The sequence below is a fragment of the Hypanus sabinus genome, chromosome 4, assembly GCF_030144855.1.
Source record: "Hypanus sabinus isolate sHypSab1 chromosome 4, sHypSab1.hap1, whole genome shotgun sequence".
Classification (NCBI taxonomy): domain Eukaryota; kingdom Metazoa; phylum Chordata; class Chondrichthyes; order Myliobatiformes; family Dasyatidae; genus Hypanus; species Hypanus sabinus.
Window position 1 is genome coordinate 72,357,017 of NC_082709.1, and position 21,104 is coordinate 72,378,120.

Genomic DNA, 21,104 nt, shown 5'->3' on the forward strand with positions numbered 1-21,104 from the left:
TTAAAATGCTTATCTCCTCCCCTTCATTCTACCAAGGCGAGCACTATGTTGGGGTCCATTCCCATCAACAAGACTTCTCCAACCTCTACTCAAAAGCTCAGCTTCGTAGATTTATATGTGATTCAAGCCCCTGAATGTCAGTGGGCTTCTTGAGCATTTATTTGCATCACTAAAGGGCTCATCATTGTTCCTACTATACATGGGCATTTCCCAATAAGAAATGTTGGACTGTCATCACTAGACATTAGTCTTGATATTTTCTTCTACAGTTGAAGTACTTCGAGAGTTACTCTTCACAGGACTTGATAGATTGTTATAGAATGGATCAATTATCTAATTATCTGCATGGATAAATACTGCTTTTGTGTACTTCATGAGATTACCCTGTGCTCCAACAACATTTAAACAGTTCCTTCTACTTACATGGTGTACTGCAGCCATCCAGAATACTGGTTGATGAGAGATCAAGTGAGTTTGGCCTTTCTGCCCTCTTTCCTTGCCGCCGTGCCACTGGGCCTTGCTGGTCATTTGTCAATGTACCATCCACTGTGCCACATTGATTGCTGTTGTTGTTATTGTTGGAATTTGTCCGTCCCTGGTCAAGCAGACGGTCCCTCCTGTCCATTAACCTCTCGGCAATGATATCATCCCGAGTGGCTTGCTGTTCCCTCCTCAGCAATGGTTCATGTTCATCTGGACTGGAGTTTATGTTCACTCTGCTGTCCTCCCCACTAAACTGAGACTGAGGGGCTTCCTGGCCTCGATGGCTCACTACATTGGACTTCTGAGGGCCAGGTATTGATCCATTAGCATACTGAATGACCACTGGGTGTGGGTTCACAGCATGATCTCTTCTAGCAATGCCATTCACAGTGACAGTTACCACTTGGGGCTCTCCTGCATTTATGGTGTTCATTTTTGCCACTCCTGTCTCCACTTGTTTAAGGTTCGATTTGTGCTTGCTGCCAAACTTCAGTCGCGATTCCTTTGCCATATTTTTGGCATTGAGAGGGAGGCTGGTGGGACGCTTAGGGATGTTCTGTTGTTTGGGGAGGGGGTACATCTGAGTGGCTGGGATGTCAGGGATCAAACAAGCCTGACTGGTGCTGGGCTGGGGAAAATCCTGGTGCCCAGTTACCCCAGATGCCAGCTTGATCAGAGGGTACAGGAGACTGGGATTGCTGCCACTAAGAGGGTCAGATCCACTGAACTGCTTCAGAGAGTGTTCCATTAAGTTTTCGTCTGAGCTCTCTTTGAGGTTCTTGTCCACTTCTTTGGGATCTAGTTTGTTGGTCTCCAGGTCTTCTTCAGTCAGCTGCAGGCATACTGGGGTAGAACTAAGAGGTGGCAGTAAGTTGCCTACCTGTGTGTTAGTGTCCTCAGAGTACTGTGTTTCTGAGATTGTGGACATGGCAGTGCTGGGTGTGAGGCCTGCAGTGTTTGTAGTGGTAGTCGTTGCTGACAAGCTGGTGACACTGGTCTCTGGACTAGGGATCCGTGCTTGAGCCTGCTGTCTTTCATAGTTAATTGAGTTGCGATTCTTCTCACTAGTGGTTGATGGTGTGCCAGATGTAGAGTTTTCAGTAGAGATATTTTTTACCATACCATCAGTGTGGTGAATAGAATCTTCAATGTATGAAGAGGAAGAATAATCAGGGTATGGTCCCAACTTCGGAGCTCGACGACTATGTGACAGGTTCCTGCGATGAGACAAAAGACATTAAACATTAGCAAATATAAGTTTTGGAATGCAGAATGAGGTAGTTAAGAGCTTGTAGCAGGATATCACAGTCTGTATCTCACAAATAACAAGATGGTGTCATTATAAGTGTCAGATAAGAAAAATATATCTCAGCACTAAAAACATTTACATAGTCCTTGTTTCTGTTCCTGTTTCCCCACAACTTATTCTCCTTCACACTTTTCTATCAACTTCACTGTGATTCTTATTGTCATTAACCTATACTAAGGGGTGCAGGCAATTAATCTACCAGCACAAGATGTGGGAGGAGCTGAGGAAAAGCACAGAATCACAGGAAGATTGTGAACTCACAGAAGAACTAAGTCAGGCTTTAACTCAGGTCTCTGGACATGTGAGGAGTAGTTGCTACAGTTCTGCCCTAATAGTTTTGATTTTTAATGTTTAATATTATTAATAATAACAATTATTATTACCAATTGTTATTAACATTATTAACAATTATTTATTGTTAATAATAACAATAATTTTTAATGTTAATGTTTAACTCAGGAAACTTGAATCCCTCAAAAGAAGAAACAAGACAACTGATGGCAGAACGCAATTGTCTCGGCATGTGAGACCCCATTTCTGAGTCAGTTGTGACTCTAGTTGTGATCATTCAATCTCTATGGAAGAGTGAAAACCTGATTTAAAGATTAAAGAATAGTTTTATTTATCACACGTACTTTGAAACATACTGTGCAATTTGTCATTTGCATCTACTGCACATCCAAACACATGCAGCGGGCAGTCTGCAAGTCTCACAACGCTTCTAGTGCCAACATAGCATGCCACCAATTTTACTAACTCTAATGTGGGAGTAACTTGGAGCAGCTGGAGGAGAACCACACAGTCATGGGGAGAGCATACAAAATCCTTACCAACAGCAATGGGAATGGAACCCCAATCGATTTTACAGCTGGCAGTGTAAAGCATTGTGCTAAATGCTAAGATGGACATGGCCTCAAAAGTTTGCAGAGAAGATGATGGAGACAAATACTAATTTGAAACAAGGAGATACTTTTGAGGCAGAAATGATTCAAAAGCAAAGTCAGTAAATAAGGTGTGAAGCCTTTACATTGTTAATTCACATTATACTGGAAAGGAATGTTGTGTGATCAGCATTAATGGCAATGAGATCAAAGGAACAGCAATGAATTTACAGATGGCACAAGGAAGGAAAACATAAAGACTAAGATGAAGTTTGGCAGGATACTTGACTGGGTGGGGGATGGCACACTAGCAGAATTGACTGAATTGCCTAAATTATACAATAATGACATCACGAGCCCCCACATTTGTTGGAAGAGAACATAGGATGGATAGGGAGGTGATCTATCCAAGTATAATTCAAACCTAGACTAGCAATAAGAAAATAAAGTGCAGTAGTATTTAGATGACATGGGAGGTAAAGTATCTAAGAGAGAGAGAAAATAAACAACATCACTAGGTGATAGATATATGAGGAGCCAGAGGAGAAATGAGATAGGGGTAAAAGGAGGAAATGGAAAATGAAATAATGCATTTATGTCTCAATCAAGAGGCAAACTGACGGAAATACTACTGCAAGACACAGAGATCTTACCACTGTTTTTTGTTACTCACCGTTCATTCTGCATGGCTGTTGTGGTAAACTGTGACATGGGATTGACTGTGGGACTCACAGATTTGTTTCGATCCCACATCACCATGAGTTCTGCCATTCTCTCTTCTGCACATTGGGCCGTGAGACGAGCCTCTGCATCCTGGTCCCAGCAGTCGTCCATCGTTTCCTTTAATGATCGCATTGCCTGTGTATGAGAGAAATGATTCTGTTTTCCAGGAATAGCATAATTCCCAAAAAAGCCTTTCCTCCCTCATCCTGCCTGAAGGTGCTCAATCTTCATCTGTGAGTGAAGTAAGAGACATAGACCAAGAAAATAAAAAGGAAATAAAGATTCTTAATAACCTGAGCTATGTAGCTCAATATACACCTAAGGACAAGGTCCTACAGACAACTAGGACCTACACTTCATCTTACAACCTATATTTTACTTAACATTCAATTCAACAATTTAGGATTAAGAACTTTCCAGGCATTTCTATTTTAATTTATGATTTCCAGAATCTTTAGCATTTTCCTTGAAAATTCAAATCACAATTCTGCTTCGTTCACTTACATTTACAAAGAAATTTGGCATGTCCCCTTTGATCCTCACCAATTTTATCACTGATCACAGAAAACAACGCATTCTGACTTGCTATGGCAACTGCTCTGCCTGCAGAAGCAAGCAGCTGTTGTTGTGGACACAACTCAGTGCATTACAGAAACCAACTCCCCTTCATGGACTCTGTTGACACTTGTAATGAATTATTCTGTTTGAACAGTATGCAAGACAAGTTTTTCACTGTAGTGAAATTGGTTTATTGCTGTCACATGTACTGAGGTATGATGAAAAGCTTGCTTTGCATACTGTTCATACAGATCACTTTGTTACAACAGTGCCTTGAGGTAATACAAGTTATAACAATAGCAGGACAAAGTTTAACAGCTACAGAGAAAATGCACTGCAGGTAGACAATGAAGTACAAAACAAGGTGAATCGTGAGGTCAAGAGTCCATCTTATTATAGGGAACCATTCAACAAACTTATAACAACATGGTAGAAGCTGTCCTTGGGCCTGGTGGTACATCCCCACGTGCTTTTGCACTTTTTGCCCATTGAAAGAGGGTAGAAATGAGAATGTCCAGAGAGGGTGAGGTTTTTGATTATACTGGTTGCTTTACTGAAGCAGTGAGAAGCAGAGACAGAGAACATGGAGGGGAGGCTGGTTTTTAAGATATGTTCAGCTTTGTCCACAAAGGAGTTGCCATCCTACGTTATGATACATTCAGATTAGATGCTTTCTATGACACATAGATAAAAGTAAGGTTGTCATAGCTGGGGGTGGGATAGTGGGGATAAGCTATAAGCTCCCATTACCTATTAAATGCTCCCCATGGAGTGCATCTCAAATAGCCTTTGACAACCAAGTCTAGCTCCTGGCCTTCACATGCAGCTTAGCTACTAAGCCCAGTGGAGTCATTTCTATTGACAGGAGAAGGGACAAAGGTAGGCGCCTTAAAAACAGTCACTTCAGGCAGAGGGGGCTCACCAGCCATGGTTGGCAGCTCATCTCGGAGAAGAAATCTCTGATCTCAAACATCTGATGCCTACGGATAAACCCCAAGGAAAAAGCTGGAGCTGAAGTCTCTGAAGCAGTCCCACGTTGAATTCAACGCTGACTGGCAACTCCTGCAAAGCTGCAGGTGCCAAACTCTTATCAGTCTCTGCCAGTCCTTTGGATTCATCGGCTGCGTGGAGAGGGGAGCCTGCTGCAGGGGCATCTGCTTGCTCCCCACATCCTACTGGACTGGCTTGCATATCACGTAGACAGCTAAGATGCACTGTCGACCCCAACCAGCAGAGGGCCTCAGATAAAAGTTGATAAGGGTCAATTTCTTTAACCTCCTGAGGAAGTAAAGGCACTGGTGAACTTTCTCGGAATGGCATCTATGTATTTAGATCAGGACAGGCTATTGGGTGATGTTTACTCCCAGGAACTTGAAGCTCTTAACCATCGTGACCTCAGCACTGTTGATGTAGTCAGGAACATGTACACCACACCCCTTCCTGATGTCAATGACCAGCTCTTTTGTTTTGCTGATATTGAGGGAAACATTGTTTCCCTCATGATACCACGCTATTACGTGCTCCGTCTCCTTCTTATACTCTGTCTCATTGTTATCAAAATTGATACACAACTTTTGTTATCATCTGCAAACTTGTAGATAGAGTTAAAGCAGAATCTGGCCATAGAGTCACAAGTGCATACTGAGTAGGGTAGAGGGCTGAGGACCCCGCCTTGAGGAGCACCAGTGTTGAGAATAATCACTCAGAAGTGCTGCTGCCTGTCCTTACCGACTGCAGTCTGCTGATTAGTAAGTCAAGAATCCAGTTGCAGAGTGAGGTGTTAATTCCCAGGTCTTGGAGTTTGGTGATATGCTTGAATGATATTATAGTATTGAAGGCAGAATTGTAGTCAATAAACAATAGAGTAACATGGGTCTTAACTGTGCAGATGCTTCAGAGATGAGTGTAGGACTAGGGAGATGCTGTCTGTTGTAGACCTGTTTCAATTCTAGGTGAACTGCAATTGGTTAAGGTTGCCTAGGAGGCTGGAGTGTTTCAAAACCAGCCTCTTAAAGCACTTCATAACGATGGGTGCCAGAGCTACTGGGCTCATGTGTACACGTATATGTACATTCTGTAAGTACACAGGACAATACTGTTATAAACCCATTTACTAACTCATCGCTAACAGAGAAGAGTTATCATTACCTTATCTCCCATTTTGCACTAGAATCCCTTTCGTCACTTAATATCTCATGCTTCACACTCTCAGGAAACTTCCCTTTAGCTCTGTTCTCCCTTGCCACTTTACAGTCCATCTTAATCTTTCTAAGGGTGTTGCCTGACCTGACGAGTTTTTTCCAACACTTAATTTCTAGAAACAATCCTGGAATTGAACTAAGAATAGTAGAGAAGAACAGCCAACAGGTAATGCATTGAGCTTATGATCCTCATTGTTTTATAAGCAGGAAAGACTTTCTACCAGCTATTAGGCAGTTAAAAGAAAAGCACAAGAAATCCTGTTTGCTTACCAGACTGTTCTCTTTCCAGGCTTCAGGAAACTTGGGTCGCTGCTTCTCCCTAGAGACCAAATGTTGCATATCCTCAAAGCTGGGGTGGTTTCCCACCTCAGCCTGAAAGGCCATTTGATAGTCAGGCACTGCCTCTCCTATTTATGAAAAAGACAAGATCATATTGGACGCTTCTGATTGGGAGTATTATCTAGAACTATTAGGAGTTTCTCATCTTCCATAATTAGAAAGGTATCAGAAAATGATCTCATCCTATAACATATTCACATTCCTGTCCCTGTGGCCCCATTATAGCAACAGGGCAATCATTTTTAGCTTTCAGACCTTTGGTTTACAAGGGTCATAAACAGGCTTAAAAAATCATTCCATTGACTGACACAATTGACTAATCTCTTTCCAGTAGATTAGGATAGATCCTTTACCAAAGTTGTTACCCCAGGCAAAGACCATCCACATAAAATTCCTGTCAGCAAAGAACAAGGTGATTCTTTTGTTGGACTTTCCTTCCATTCCTGGTCAGCCCATGTTGTGTTAACAGGATTTGAGTGAGTTCCCAGAACACCCTTGGAAGTTCTTCCATTACAGTGATGGAGAAGAATAATGATGTTCTTTAATAACATTCCTGCCAAGCATCTTGGATATTTTACAATGTTAAAGTTCCCATATAAATTAAGCCTAATTTTTTACCTGGGAAAAGATCTGAACACTTCATGAATATTTCCCAGTAGATAAGGCCGAGCGCATACATATCCACCTGCTTGAGAGCAGACGCACAGTCCCGTAGATTTACTGCTCCCTCCAATACCTCAGGAGCCATGTAACGGACTGTGCCAACCTGTGGAGGAGATGATGGAAATGGAGGCATCACCAAAGGAAAAGGAAAGTTACTTAATTTTTTACCACTTTACACCATAAACACTGATTGAATCTAGCATCCAGCATTTCTCTGATCAACTTAATGCCTGCACCATTTAGGATAGTCTGATGGGAAGTTGTCGCCTAGAATTTCAGTCCGCGTATTTCCATTTCAAGGAGGATGTATTCCAGTGCCAAGCAGCGAAAAGCCACAAAATAAGCAGAACTCCATTCACTGCCATGGTTTGAGATGTGTTTTCAATTGTGGGAAATTGATGTGTACTACTTTCTAATGCTCCAAAAATAAAAACATTTATTCAATGCTCCTGTGGAACACAAACCTTTGCTTTCCTTTTCAAGTTAACCAAAGAGAAGAAAAGCCTGTAATAATTGTGACATTGCTGTTAGCTCAGATGTTATTCTCAGCCAGGCCATATATGCACCAATTTATTCCTAGAACCATTGCTCTCACTGCATCTTTGATTCTATATAATGTCCTGTCCACCACATATTTTGGACCTCTCTCTTCAATAGCACCAATATAGGCTTTGTTGAAGTTCCTAGGTTGCTGCAGTTCATGCCTCTCCATGCCTCTTTTGATGCTTTAACAAAATTTCCAGGATCACACAGTTCAAAGATTCTTGGGAGTGTTCATGAGTGGAGGGGGGTGGGGGGTAATGATTTTTGGTCATTATGCGATTCAACCTTCTATAATCAATACATGGGTACAAGACCCCTTCCTTCTTCTGTTGGTTTTTGAAAGCTTCCCAATCCTCTGACTTTCCACTAATCTTTGCTCTATTATATGCCCTCTCTTTGGCTTTTATGGTGGCTTTGACTTCTCTTGTTAGCCATGGTTGTGTCATCTTTCCTTTAGAATACTTCTTCCTCTTTGGAATGTATCTATCCTGCGGCTTCCGAATTACTTCCAGAAATTCCAGCCATTGCTGCTCTGCCATCATCCCTGTCACTATTCTCCAATCAATTCTGGCCAACTCCTCAAAACACACCTCTGTAGTTCGTTTTACTCCACTTTAATAGTGATACAGTATTACAATCATCAGCTCAACTTTAAATTCTCTTCTAGCGTCTAGTTTAGAGCCCTGTCTTCATTTTAGTCTTGTAGTGTCTCAATTCTAGTCTTAGGATACTCTAGCAGTTAGGTCCTAACCATGTCTCGTCACAACCTGATCCTCCATTCAACTAGATCATAGTTGATTGTTTACATCAGAGCCATTTTCCTGCCCTATCCCCATTACACCTGATTCCCCTATCAAGCAAAAACCTACGGAACCATTAAATGCCATCAATGACCAGGCTTCCACAGTTCCTTGGAGTGAAGAACTGCAAAGTTACATCACCTTCAAAGGATAGCAAACACGAGGAAATCTGCAGAGGCTGGAAATTCAAGCAACACACACAAAATGCTGGTGGAACGCAGCAGGCCAGGCAGCATCTATAGGGAGAAGTACTGTCAATGTTTAGATGCTGCCTGGCCTACTGCGTTCCACCAGCATTTTGTGTGTGTTGCAAAGGATAGCAAGTTTGCTTCTTCACAGTCAGAAATAAACTCTCCTTAAATTTGAGATTGTGACTCCTAGTTATGTACTCCTCATCTAGAGAGAACATTCTTCCACATTGAGCTACTTATTTTAAATGTTTCAATGAGATCACCTTTCATTCTTCAAAACTCTACAGAAATGAGGAACTGTCTACTGAAACTCCTACCATATGATTGACCTGTCATTCCAGCAACTAAACTGGAGAATGTAATGAACTCCCCTAGAATAATTATTTTTACACTCTTTAGTAAGGAGACCAAAATTGCACACAATATACCTCTGTTGCCCTGAAGCATTTGTTTAGCTTTATTACATTTTCGCTTTAGTAATTCATTTGTAATTATTTTCTAGTTAAAGTTAAGGTTGTTGAAAGTAAATTCGTTGTCTGTGGTGTATCGCAGCATGCGATGATGTCACACCCGGTTTCGCCACGTCTTGTGGGAAAATACCGGTTTGGAGAAACGGGAAGGAGGGGGCTTGTGTGTGCAGGATCAGCACGAGAAAAGTTTTCATTCTACGCACTAAGAAACATCATAGAAGCAACGCCATAAGTTCATAAGATAATCGATATGTTGAAGTAGAAATGTTAATGCTGATTCTGTTAAAAGTAATGACGGTTGATAAAGTTTATGTTCTTTGTTATTTAAAGAGTTGCTAGATAGTTGTGTGGTGTACTTAAAGCCAGTCGATGGCGTAGGTAAATTCTGACTGTATGTCGTATTTTAATGCAATATAGTTTGTTGTAGTTTTACTTTTACAAGTATTTATTATGTAAATGGGATGCCAAGAAGGAAACAAATACTGTATATATTTTGTATTGTTTTTTCAACAGTTTTCACCATACGTTAATGTGGAAGAGTGAACAGTAAACGGTTAATCTTACTGGGATCCTGCTTCATTGATTACGGTTTACCTCGGTGTTCGGTTCAGAGTTTTTACACCTGAATGAGAACACTACAATACCAGTTGTGGTCTTCCCAAGGGTAGTAAGTCATCTTTTATTTTGTAAATAGCTGAATCTTCTTTCAATAAGGACCAACCATTTGGGAACTGTTCAAGATTTATGAAGACTACAGGTCATCATCAGGTTACGGAAGGATTCTGTTCCCATGAGCTGTTCATAACCAGAACAGTGTGCAAGCCAGGAATGAGACAGTGAACAGAGGTCCCACACAGCAGAAGATTTCTGCAGGTGTGCAGCATCCAGCAAACCAGCAAACCCATCCAACCTGTCATCCAAATGTTCACTCATATATATGGCTATACATATGTATTTTGGGTGTTCATAAGCTTGGAATCACAATTACACATGGTCTTGAAGAGGCCACACCTGGTGTGTTGTATACAATTCTGGGTTCCTGGATAGCAGATTTGTCAAATGACGAGAGATTCATTTCTATGCCTTTATTCTCCCTTGGTTTTAGTTTCAGTGTCTATTTTATCCTACATTTCATAGCTTTAATGTGATGTTTTGTTTTCTGTTTCTCTAACTCATGGGTTCCCAACTATTTTTATGCAATGAACCCTTAACCATTAACTGAGGGATCTGTAGACCCCAGGCTGAGAATTGCTGCTCTAACTGTTCTCATTAATCTAGTAACCAGATGGCTTTGTAAACATTGGAAACACCTGAACAATCCTGGTCTCTCACTATTGGAGTTTTTCCCTTGGGAAAACTCACCACTCACCACTTCCCCCCTCACCCCCAGCCCACAACCCTTTCTACAGCTTAAAATAGTTTGTTTTCTTTACATTCTCAGGTCTGACAAAACCTCTTTCCCCTATTAATTAATTTTCTGCTGAGTATTTCCCGGCTTTCTGTCTTTTTTATTTACAGTGCATTGAGATTCCAGCTCCACAGCAATGTGGCTGACTAAAACGTGTGGTCAACACTGTCTCACTGCCATTAAATAGTGGCAGACTAATAACATTGCTCTATACAAACACAAAATAGTACACAGAAACCATTAATAATTGTTCACACCCAGCCCCATGTACCTATCAGAATAATATTCTTTATTCTTGATAATGCTGCCCTCTTGTGTTGTAAATCCAAAAGAAAAATTGCAATTATACATCACCCTTTTACGGCTCACCTCACTGATGGCTGCAGTGTCCTCTTCTCCTGGTCGAACCAATCTATTGCCAGTCAGTTTCATGGAAAGGCCAAAGTCACTGATGGCACACGTTCCATCGTTCTTCACTAGCACATTCCTGCTGTTGAGATCTCTGTGTGTAATAGCTGCTTTGTATTGATCTGGAAACACCAAAAATTTCTCAGTGTTAGAATGCAGGTTTTCCTAGATACATCAGTCCCCAGTCACTGTCCAAAATTACCTAAACTCATCATTCTTTATTTAATATCACTGAGGGGATTGAAAACCTTGGTACCTGCAACCCCCAGCCTCTTCCTCTAACAAGAACAGAACATCTTAGAACATCTATGGAAAAGTTGTCCTTTGTGTGGAAATAAAACTCTCAACTCTCTTTTGATACATCTATCATTTTAAATAAGGAACATTATTTAAAGGTATTAATATGGTGTTAACATTATAAGGTAAAAATGTTTTGTCCTATCCAGTCTAGGCCCATCTCAGTTTTACATTTCTCAGTTATACATTTCTCAGTTTTGGCATTGTTGTCATCATCAACATTGGCATTCTCCAAGTAGAGGAACATTTCATGGATCACAGTTCATCATTGGATCCTGAGTTAGTAACTTTATTTTAGATCCGCAGGTCTAAACATGGCAAAAGGCATGCTTTCTGCAGCTTCTCTTGCAACATCATATCCTTCCTGTAATGTGATCAGAATTGCAAGCAGTACTTAGTGGCCTAACTTGTGCTTTATAAACTCTTAGCATAATTTCTTTGATCATCTTCATCTCCATTCATTAAGCAAAAGTAAGCATTAAGAGAATAGAAGACAGTGAGTTCTCTTTCCTCATGTAAGATCTAAATCTTCCTGCCCAAAAGATGATTAGGAACATGCAGAAACGTTGTTATGCATAAGCTTTACTGACTTCATGCCTCTGATTTCTGATTCTTCTTCATTTTAGCTGTCCTTTAAGAATAAAGATAACTCACTTCCGCTCCAGTTTTGAGGGTTCTGTGGTAGTTATTGAGATCAATATGAGAATTTTAGACTCTTCCACAAATGGGGCAGGACATGACTGACGGGATAGCTTGTTTGTGTGAATCAAATGTATCTTTGGACAATGCTTTGGTCTGCATGGCCTTATGATTTTCAGTACCATTTTGAATGCTCCTTCTCATTCATAGTTCATAGGTTCCCAAAAGGTAAGAGGGGATATTTCATTTATTTAAGGATGCATCAATCACATTCATGAATCCTTTTCTCTGTCAACCTGGTAATCTCCTTTCATGATAGAGCTCAGGAAAGAGTGTCAGCTTCAAAAGTCTGGTGTGAGGCATGTAAATGACGTGCCCTACCCAATATAGCCAATTGAGGTCTACTAAGGCATCACTGCTGGAGATGTTGGCCTAGGAAAGGATGTTGATATTGTTTCATTTTTACTTTTAGTGACGTTTGGAGGATTTTACATTGACAGCATTGATCATATTTTTCCAATAGGTTTAGATAATTGCTGAAGGCAATCCAAAGTCTCTGAATCATATGGGATCACTGCTGCCCAGTGGACCATGAACTTAGGGCTAAGTCTGAGCTCTTGATCGTCAAATATCCTTTCCCTCAACAATCAGCTTTCACTAAGAGGTGGCTTGTGAGATAGGGGAAGTGATTAATGTTATCCAGGATTTCATCATTAACCTTTATTATCAGCAGGAAGTGTGGTAGAGAAGGGTGCTGAAGCAGCAGGGAACAGGTATTAGAAAACCACTGCCTTGCAGGTTTTGAATTAAAGACCATCCTCATAAATGCTTCTTTCATGGACCTTCGCCTCCAGGCAAGCACAAACATGCACACAAATGCTGTCCATCATTGGAAATGTCCTGACAAGCTGCATCATTGCCTGAAATAGGAATTGCAAGGCATCTGATCACAAGTCCCGACAAAGGTTTTTGAGGACTCCTGAGAGGATCATTGGGTTCTCTCGTCCACCCATTCAAGATATTTATCAGGAGTGCTGCATACACAGGGCTCTTAGTACTGTCAGTGATACCTCCCATTCGTCAAACAATCTCTTTGACCCCCTACTATCAGGCAGGACGTACCGCAGCATTTAGACAAGGACTGTTAGGAATGGGAACTCCCTGCCACCACCCAGGTCTCATCACATATAAAGTGCCAGTGGCATTACACTGTTTACTTTTTAATTTGCGTTGTAAATGCCCCTTATTATTTGTTAATTTATTTGTGGAAATATTACTTTATGTATTACATGTGAGTTATATGTACTATGTTGTGCACCTTGGTCTGGTAGAATGTTGTTTCATTTGGCAGTATACGTGTGTATGATTGAATGATAATGAACTTGAACTTGATACTACAGCTCAGCTGTCAAGGTTAAGATGGCCTTGATTTTGGAGTGTGGACACTGTAGGTTGAAAAGTATTTGATTATTTCTAAAGGTTAGCTCTACTCCCACAGGAAGTTTAGTGGAAGTGAATTGGCACACTATGGCAAAAAAGATGGTGAAAAGATTTGGGAGGAATGCTGTCTTGTTTGATTATTCCTGATTTCCTCAAATGCTAAAGGGACTCTTCACATAAGCATAAGCATATCTGAATAAAACATCTTACGTGAAATGGGCTTCCTTGCACATGAACGATCACAACACTCGTCCTTGTGCATGTGTAATCATGCCACTATTTCTCCAAGTGAACGATCATATTTTTTAAAAATGTCTTTGACTGAAAAAAAAGTGCTTAGCTTTGTCTTCTGTAAATAACTAGGCAGTTCCCTCCTGGAAACTGAAACTCTAACAACAAAACTGGATAGGTGGCCCCAGGCATCGCTGGCTTTAGAAGATCAGTGTTTCAGTCAGAAGCTTTGGTAATATACTGAGAAAATGCGAGCCAGTTGCAAACTAAGTCTCAATATCACCAGCACATATAGTAACATTACACATCAGATTTTACAGATACCATCTTGGCAGTAAGCTTAATATACAAGCAAGACACAATAAACAGAAAATGTCAAATCCTAAACACAAGCCAAGACTTAATACTAGCATCATGATAGCAAAAAAAAAGGGAGGTCTGTATGCCTCCACTATTGCTTACCAGGTCGTAGTAATTCTGTGTGAAGGTAGGCAAGGCCTCTGGTGATGCTGTGTGCCATTCGGCAGGAGCCAACCCAGTCACTGCTGTGAAGACTCAGGTACTTACACAATGCCCCCTACATGAAAAGAAATAGATATATGCATTCTGAAATGACCTAAATTTATGCAGCCACTTACATTTCTATAAACAGTATTTTACCCTCAGAAATAAAAATGTGCTTTGTTAGCCCACTGATTTCTTCAAAGAACATTGTAATGTAGGCAAAGATGTACAATAAAGATGCACCAAATCAGAAATCAATATGTAGTTATGTCAGTTGAGAGATGAATGTTGGTTAGGACACTAGAAAAACTCAGTGACCACTTCAGCTGTGCTCAGGATTATTGCTGCAATATATAGAACTCCAGCCTCACTAATAAACAATAATTGGTTTATTATTATTACATGTACTAAGTTAGTTAAAAACTTATCTTGTATATCATCCAAACAGATCAATTCATACAATAGTGCATTGAAGTAGTACATGGTAAAAACAATAATAGGATGCAGAATGAAGAGGTTTGTCATGGCTAGAATCAACACCTGCTTCAGCAAGGACCTGGACCCACTGCAATTTGCCAATCGTCACAATAGGTCTAAGGCAGACACGATCTCAATGGTTCTCCACATGGACCTGGACAATACAAATACCTATGTCAGGATGCTGTTCGTCGACTACAGTTCAGTGTTTAACAGCATCATTCCTACAGTCCTGATCAAAAAGCCACAGAACCTGGGCCTCTGTACCTCCCTCTGCAACTGGATCCTCGATGACATACAGCAGTGAGATATGCCAGCTAGTTGAACAGTGTCACAGCAACAACCTTGCACTCAATCTTAACAAGACCAAAGAGCTGATTGTGGACTTCAGAAAGGGTAAAACAAGGGAACATGAACCAATTCTCATAGAGGGATGAGAAGTAGAGAGAGTGAGCAATTTCAGTGCCTGGGTGTCAATAGCTCTGAGGATCTAACCTAGTCCCAACATATCAATGCAGCTATAAAGAAGGCAAGACCATGGTTTTATTTCACTAGGAGTTTAAGGAGATTTGGTTTGTTACCCAAAACACTCAAAAACTTCCACAGATGTACCGTGGCTGCATCACCATCTGGTATGGGGGGTGGGGGGGGGGGGGGGGGGCTGAACTACCACACAGGATAAAAAGAAGCTATAGAGGGCGTAAAATTAGTCACCTCCACCATGGATACTAGTCTACTTGTATTCAAGACATTTTCAAGGAATAGTGCCTCAGAAAGGCGGCATCCATCATTAAGGACCCCTCTCACCCAGGACATGCCCTCTTCTCATTATTACCATCAGGAAGGAGGTACAGAAGCCTGAAGGCACACACTCAGCGATTCAGGAACAGCTTCTTCCCCTCTGCCATCAGATTTCTAAATGAACACTAAAACATGAATACTACCTCACTACTTTTTTTTGCACTACTTACTTTAACTATTTACTATACATATATAGTCACTGTGATTCATTTTTTATTTATCTATCACGTATTGCATTGTTTTGCTGCTGCAAAGTTAACAAAAAATCCTAACATATGCCAGTGATATTAAACCTGATTCAGATTCTGATAACGAGTTACAGAGAAAATGCAGTGGCAGTAGGCAATAAAGTACAACATCAAAATGAGGCAGCTTTTGAGGTCAACTGTCCGACCTTATAGTACTAGGGGAACATTCTTATAATGGTGGGATAGAAGCTGTCCTTGAGCCTGGGGCTAAATGTTTTCAAGCCTTTTATCTTCTGCCTGATGGGAGCAAGGAGAAGTGAATGCCCTGTGTGGATGGGGTCTTTGATTACACTGACTGCTTCAGTGAGACAGCAAGAATTGTAGAAAGAGTCCACAGAGGGGAGGCTAGCTTCCATATGCTGAGCTGTGCCCACAACTTGTGGTTACGGGGAGAGCAATTGCCACATCAAGCCACGGTGCATCAGATAGGATACTTTCTTTGGTCATCAAAAAAAAATTGGTAAAGAGGACATGCCAAATTTTCTTAGCCTCCTAAGGTTTTACATTAACAATGACTGACAGCCATGAGCTGATATAACTAATCCAGAGCAATCCTGCACTGAGGGAGCGAGTTGTGTTATTAATGTCTCATTCAAAGTATGGTATTCTGACAACGGTGCATATCAAATTACCCATAAAGGCCAGTAGGTCAGGTTACATATCAAACACTTATAAAGACCAGCAGTCCATGTTATGGTAAACCAAGGTGCAACTTAAGCTAGAAATGGAATTCTGACCACAACCCACTTAATTTATTTGATGTCAAGACAATTTTTTGCTTGTCTCAGGCAGGATTTCCTGGTCTCTGCTTGAGCAGAAAGGCAGTACTCAACTGTGATCAAACGCAGAGACTGCAGCCTGAAGAATCTTCGTTAGTTTAAATTCCGAATATTTGTAAGAAAAACAGGCTGAGAAATTGTTCCCTAATTAGGCTGCTTAAGCTTTAAATAATATTCCTCACCATCATTTAGTACTCCACCTTTACTTTGATTTTAATGCCATTACGTTAGAACACTAGACATGAGAAAGCACTGTGGTCATTTCCATTCTACGTTGTAAAAGTGCAAGAATTATTAATAGATCATGATATATTCCCTTTGATTAGCCTGAGACCAAACACCAGCAAAAGAGGCAGACTATGGTGATCCATAGTAAATTTTCATTTTATGCCTTTGCCATTACATTTGGAGGAAAGTAAGGGTCCAGCATACATTCAGGTGCAAGAATGCAGAATGAAGTCCCCAGTTGAACTAGCTCTCATTCAATGTTTCAAATATCTGTCTGCATTGTTCCATACTGTTATGTGACTCTCCTTTCACTGTTTGACATTGGTATATCATTTCTGGATGAAGAATTTCATATGACAAAGTACACGTTGCTGTAGTCCATGAACATTAGGTTTATAGAGACCCATTAAAGGACCATGCATTTGTTCCTTTTGAAAAAGCAGTTAAAGAACACATTACAATGGAAACAGAAAGTGCTGGAAAATATCAACTGGTCAAGCAGCATCTTTGGAAAGAATAACAATTAATATTTCAGACCTGCAATAATTCATTAGACAAAAGACGTCTGGCTTGGAGGGCAACAGTGGTGTTGGTTCCATGCTTTTGATGCACTTGTACTTCTGACAGAGGTCATGTCTGGGTGTATTGTAGATGATATAAACTGCTGCCCTGATTGGAGGATGGGGTGAGGTGGGGGGGGGGGGGGAGAGAGAAGGCACGCATGCTCCATTTCTTCCCATCCAGCAGAAGGTACCTATAGCCCCAGAGTAGATAACAGATATATCTCTATCCATCCTACCAGACTCCCAAATAACCAGAGAATACCCCATAATCCTAAATAGACACCCAAGAGTGTGCAGCAGCAGGCAAATCCATCCCATAGACACCATCAAAAAGCCACCATAGCTGCTCAAACCAGTAATCCCTTCCAAAAATATCACCTCAACCTATAGCTCCAACCACACCGCCCAACTCCAGATTACTTGACTCACCTCATACACACCTGTGAAACTCTGCCATATAATTAGGAAACTTTAACATTGTTCAAAAATCATTTAAAAATTAATTGGAAAAATTTTGTAAAGTTGAAAATTTGTAAGTCAACTTGTTTCCATGTATAAGCATTCATACGTTGGGTTTTTGCAACCTGGAGGGCCTATATGTGAGTAAAGGGTGGAGCTGGGTAACCACAGTTACAATATGGACTGTTCACCATGTGCCACCTGATTAACAAGTCGCCACATCTTCCCTATCCTATTCTCTAGCAGCTGAGAGAAGTCCTGGCTTCTCCATCAAGTTTTAAGCCTGGAACCTCCGTGATGTCAGTTACCAGTCAAGAATTCTGCCACTGAGAGGTAGGGATTACTTTAGTTGGTAGGATTTATAGTACAATCATGCAATTTATAGATCAGTGCATCATGGTGTTTTAAAAGCTCTTTGTTAGTAGAAATAAAGGAGAGGATCATCACATGAAACTGGCCTTCAAATCTGTCAAGGCATCTGCACTCTATATATTGGGCTCTTAGTCCAAGCAGTAAAAAAACACCAGGTTTTCAGGTATCACCCATGCTGAATGGATACTCATACTGTATACCAACTCTTCCAGGAGAATGTCATTAAATCAATATGGTACTTTCAAGAATGTGCTTATTTTGTCTACTGTCAATGTGGAGTGCACTCTTTTTTGTTACTTCCAATTAAGGGCTTATTTAAGAAAAAAATTAGGTCAAACAATGTTATTGCCGAAATCTAATGAAATAGCAACTTTAATTCAAAAAGGAAAAACTAGAAAATTTATTTCTTGTATGTATAGCTTGATTCAAAAACGGGCAATTAAACAAGGAGTCCATAAGTCAAGACAAAAATGGGAAAGTGACTTGAATATTAAAATTGAAGAAACAAATTGGTCAAGACTATGTCTTGATAGTATGACAAATACAATAAATGTCCGGTTAAGGTTAGTGCAATATAATTTTTTACATCAATTATATATTACACCACAAAAAATAAATAAATAAAATCCAAATTTATCCGATCATTGTTTCCGATGTAACCAAGAAATCGGTACTTTTTTACATTCTACTTGGTCTTGTTCTAAAATTCAACCTTTTTGGACAAATTTAAGAGTTTTATTGGAACAAATTATTGGAACACAACTTCCACATAATCCAATATTATTTTTATTAGGTGATATTGAAGGGATAAAATCAAAACCCAAATTGAATAAATATCAGAAAGAATTTATAAAAATTGCACTGGCAGTAGCCAAAAAGGCTATTGCAGTTACTTGGAAATCAGATGCATACTTAAGTATAGATCGTTGGAAGAATGAAATTTCCAACTGTATTCCACTTGAAAAAATTACTTATAATTTAAGAGATAAATATGAAACATTTTTGAAAATTTGGCACCCTTATTTACAAAAGACAGGATTGAATATATAGGTGCTCCGAAGATAAAATAATTGGTTAGTTGGGGAAAGAAATAAATATACATACTAAAGTTATTACGAACTCCATGGAGCATGTGAGGATCTTCCGATATCCAGGCAATCTTTCTTTCTTTCTTTCTTTCTTCTTTTTTTTCTATAGGGATGTTGGGGGGAGGGGCTAAGGGGAGGGGGGAAGGGTATTTTTTTTTCTTTCTGTAATTATTTGAAAACTCAAGAAAAAAAGTTTGAAAAAAATGTGGAGTGGAAAGCGAGTTTGTAAATCTGGTGGAAGCAAAGGATATTGGGAATGGCAAGGATGGAGTGCCACTGGAAGGGTGTGAGAGGTGGCAGAGAAGGAGTGCCAGGGGTGCAGGGGGGTGTAGGAGCAGACACACCCAGCTGTAAGACACCAGGCAAGGTCATTTGATTCCAAACAATTGGTTTATTGATCATTACAGAATGTCTCTTGATGCTTCTTGCTCTCTCCCCTCTCCCTTACCCTTCTCCCAACTATGTCTCCCCTCTCCCTGTCCCCTTCCTACTCTCAATCCATAACAGAGACCCCTATAAGAATCAGGTTTATCACCACTCACATATGTCATGAAATTTGTTTTTTTTTTGTGGCAGCAGTACAGTGCAATATATAAAATTACTACAGTACTGTGTAAAAGTCTTAGGCACTGTAGCTCTATACATATATAAAAAAATCTACATGTATATGTATCCAAGACTCAGTCTACCTAAGGTAACAGGAACATATAATGCCTTTTATGATCCCATAGCATCCTAAAGCATTTTAGAGTAAGCATTTTGAAAAATATAGTTACTGCTGTAATGTAGAAAGCTTTGAAATCACTTACACACAAGCACATTCCCAAATCGATTGGATTAATGTTTCATATAGAGGTCAGATTAAAAATATTGACCAGACACAGAAATCAGATTGTGACGTTCTCTGCTCAGTCTAAGAAAGACCATAAACCTGGATGATCTCTGAGAGCTGTAGTGTCAAAGTGACCAAGATATTAAAAAAATGATTCATTTGACACCCCTAGTAAAGTCTTTGAAAGAACATCCACATGTTCTTCTGATGACCTAGCTAATACCTGACCCTCAATAAAATATTTTCTTCATTCTTCATCTCACAGTTGCAGTGTACAATTGGCCGTTCTGCCAGCTGCACAGTACTCATGAGACTTATGATTAGATCATTATAGTGTTCCTTTGAGACATTTCAAATAAATACAATGATAAATTGGGAAAGGGCATGTCTTCCTTTTTTATCCTCCACAGCACTGAAAACATTGTCAATAGATAATGTCTCCAAAAGGTGGCATCAATCATTAAGGATCCCCATCACCCATGACTTGCCCTCTTCTTATTACTACCATCAGAGAGGAGATACAGAAACCTGAAGAACCACATTTAAAGTTTTAGGAAGTTTGGTGGTGGAGCGAAGTGATGATGGTGCTAAACAGTGACTTCTTTGCTTGCATCTTCGGGAACAGTTCTATTTCTTTCTTCGATATCTCTTTTTTTAATTCCTTTTCAATGTTCTTTTGAAGACCCTGACCTGGAGTTGCGCTCTGACTTTGGTTCTTTGCGGGAATGGAACCCGCTCTCAGGGCCTCACAATCAGCTGCTTTTCAATATCCCAAGGAAGCAGCCTACAGGACTAGCACGGCTTCAAGGTGCTGGATTTTCATGACTCTGGAGACAGCCAGATTCAAGGCTGGTGCCCCTTACTGAGGCGTCGCGAGAGAACACAGAACATCGACGAGTAGTGGGATAGCTGCTGTGGGCTGTGCATCCAGAGACCTGAGCCTTGGGGCCGACTCTCTGGGCGCAGAGTTCAGAAAAAAGAGACACAACAGACTTTTAACATCATAAGTCAGTCAGTTGTTTGTTATGTCTTCCCTCTCGCTATGAAACAGGGACACCTCTTTTCCCTTATTAGGGAGAGAGAGACTGTGGTATGTTGAATTATCGGGTGATCAAGTAGTCTTTGGGGTAACGTAACTCTGTGTCTTTATTGATGCTTTGCTGCACACT

General features: G+C 40.3%; 1 protein-coding gene across 1 annotated transcript in view; it reads right to left on the reverse strand.

Moving 5' to 3' along the window:
- The window catches only part of bmpr2b (bone morphogenetic protein receptor, type II b (serine/threonine kinase)), a 280,508-nt gene that overhangs the window by 6,062 nt on the left and 253,342 nt on the right, over positions 1-21,104 (reverse strand). The window contains exons 8-13 of the mRNA XM_059967372.1: positions 14,047-14,161; positions 10,939-11,099; positions 7,113-7,260; positions 6,426-6,562; positions 3,347-3,531; positions 424-1,700 (exon numbers count right to left, since the gene is read on the reverse strand). Of these exons, the coding sequence (XP_059823355.1) occupies positions 424-1,700; positions 3,347-3,531; positions 6,426-6,562; positions 7,113-7,260; positions 10,939-11,099; positions 14,047-14,161 (2,023 nt within the window). The remainder of the gene's footprint in view (positions 1-423; positions 1,701-3,346; positions 3,532-6,425; positions 6,563-7,112; positions 7,261-10,938; positions 11,100-14,046; positions 14,162-21,104) is intronic.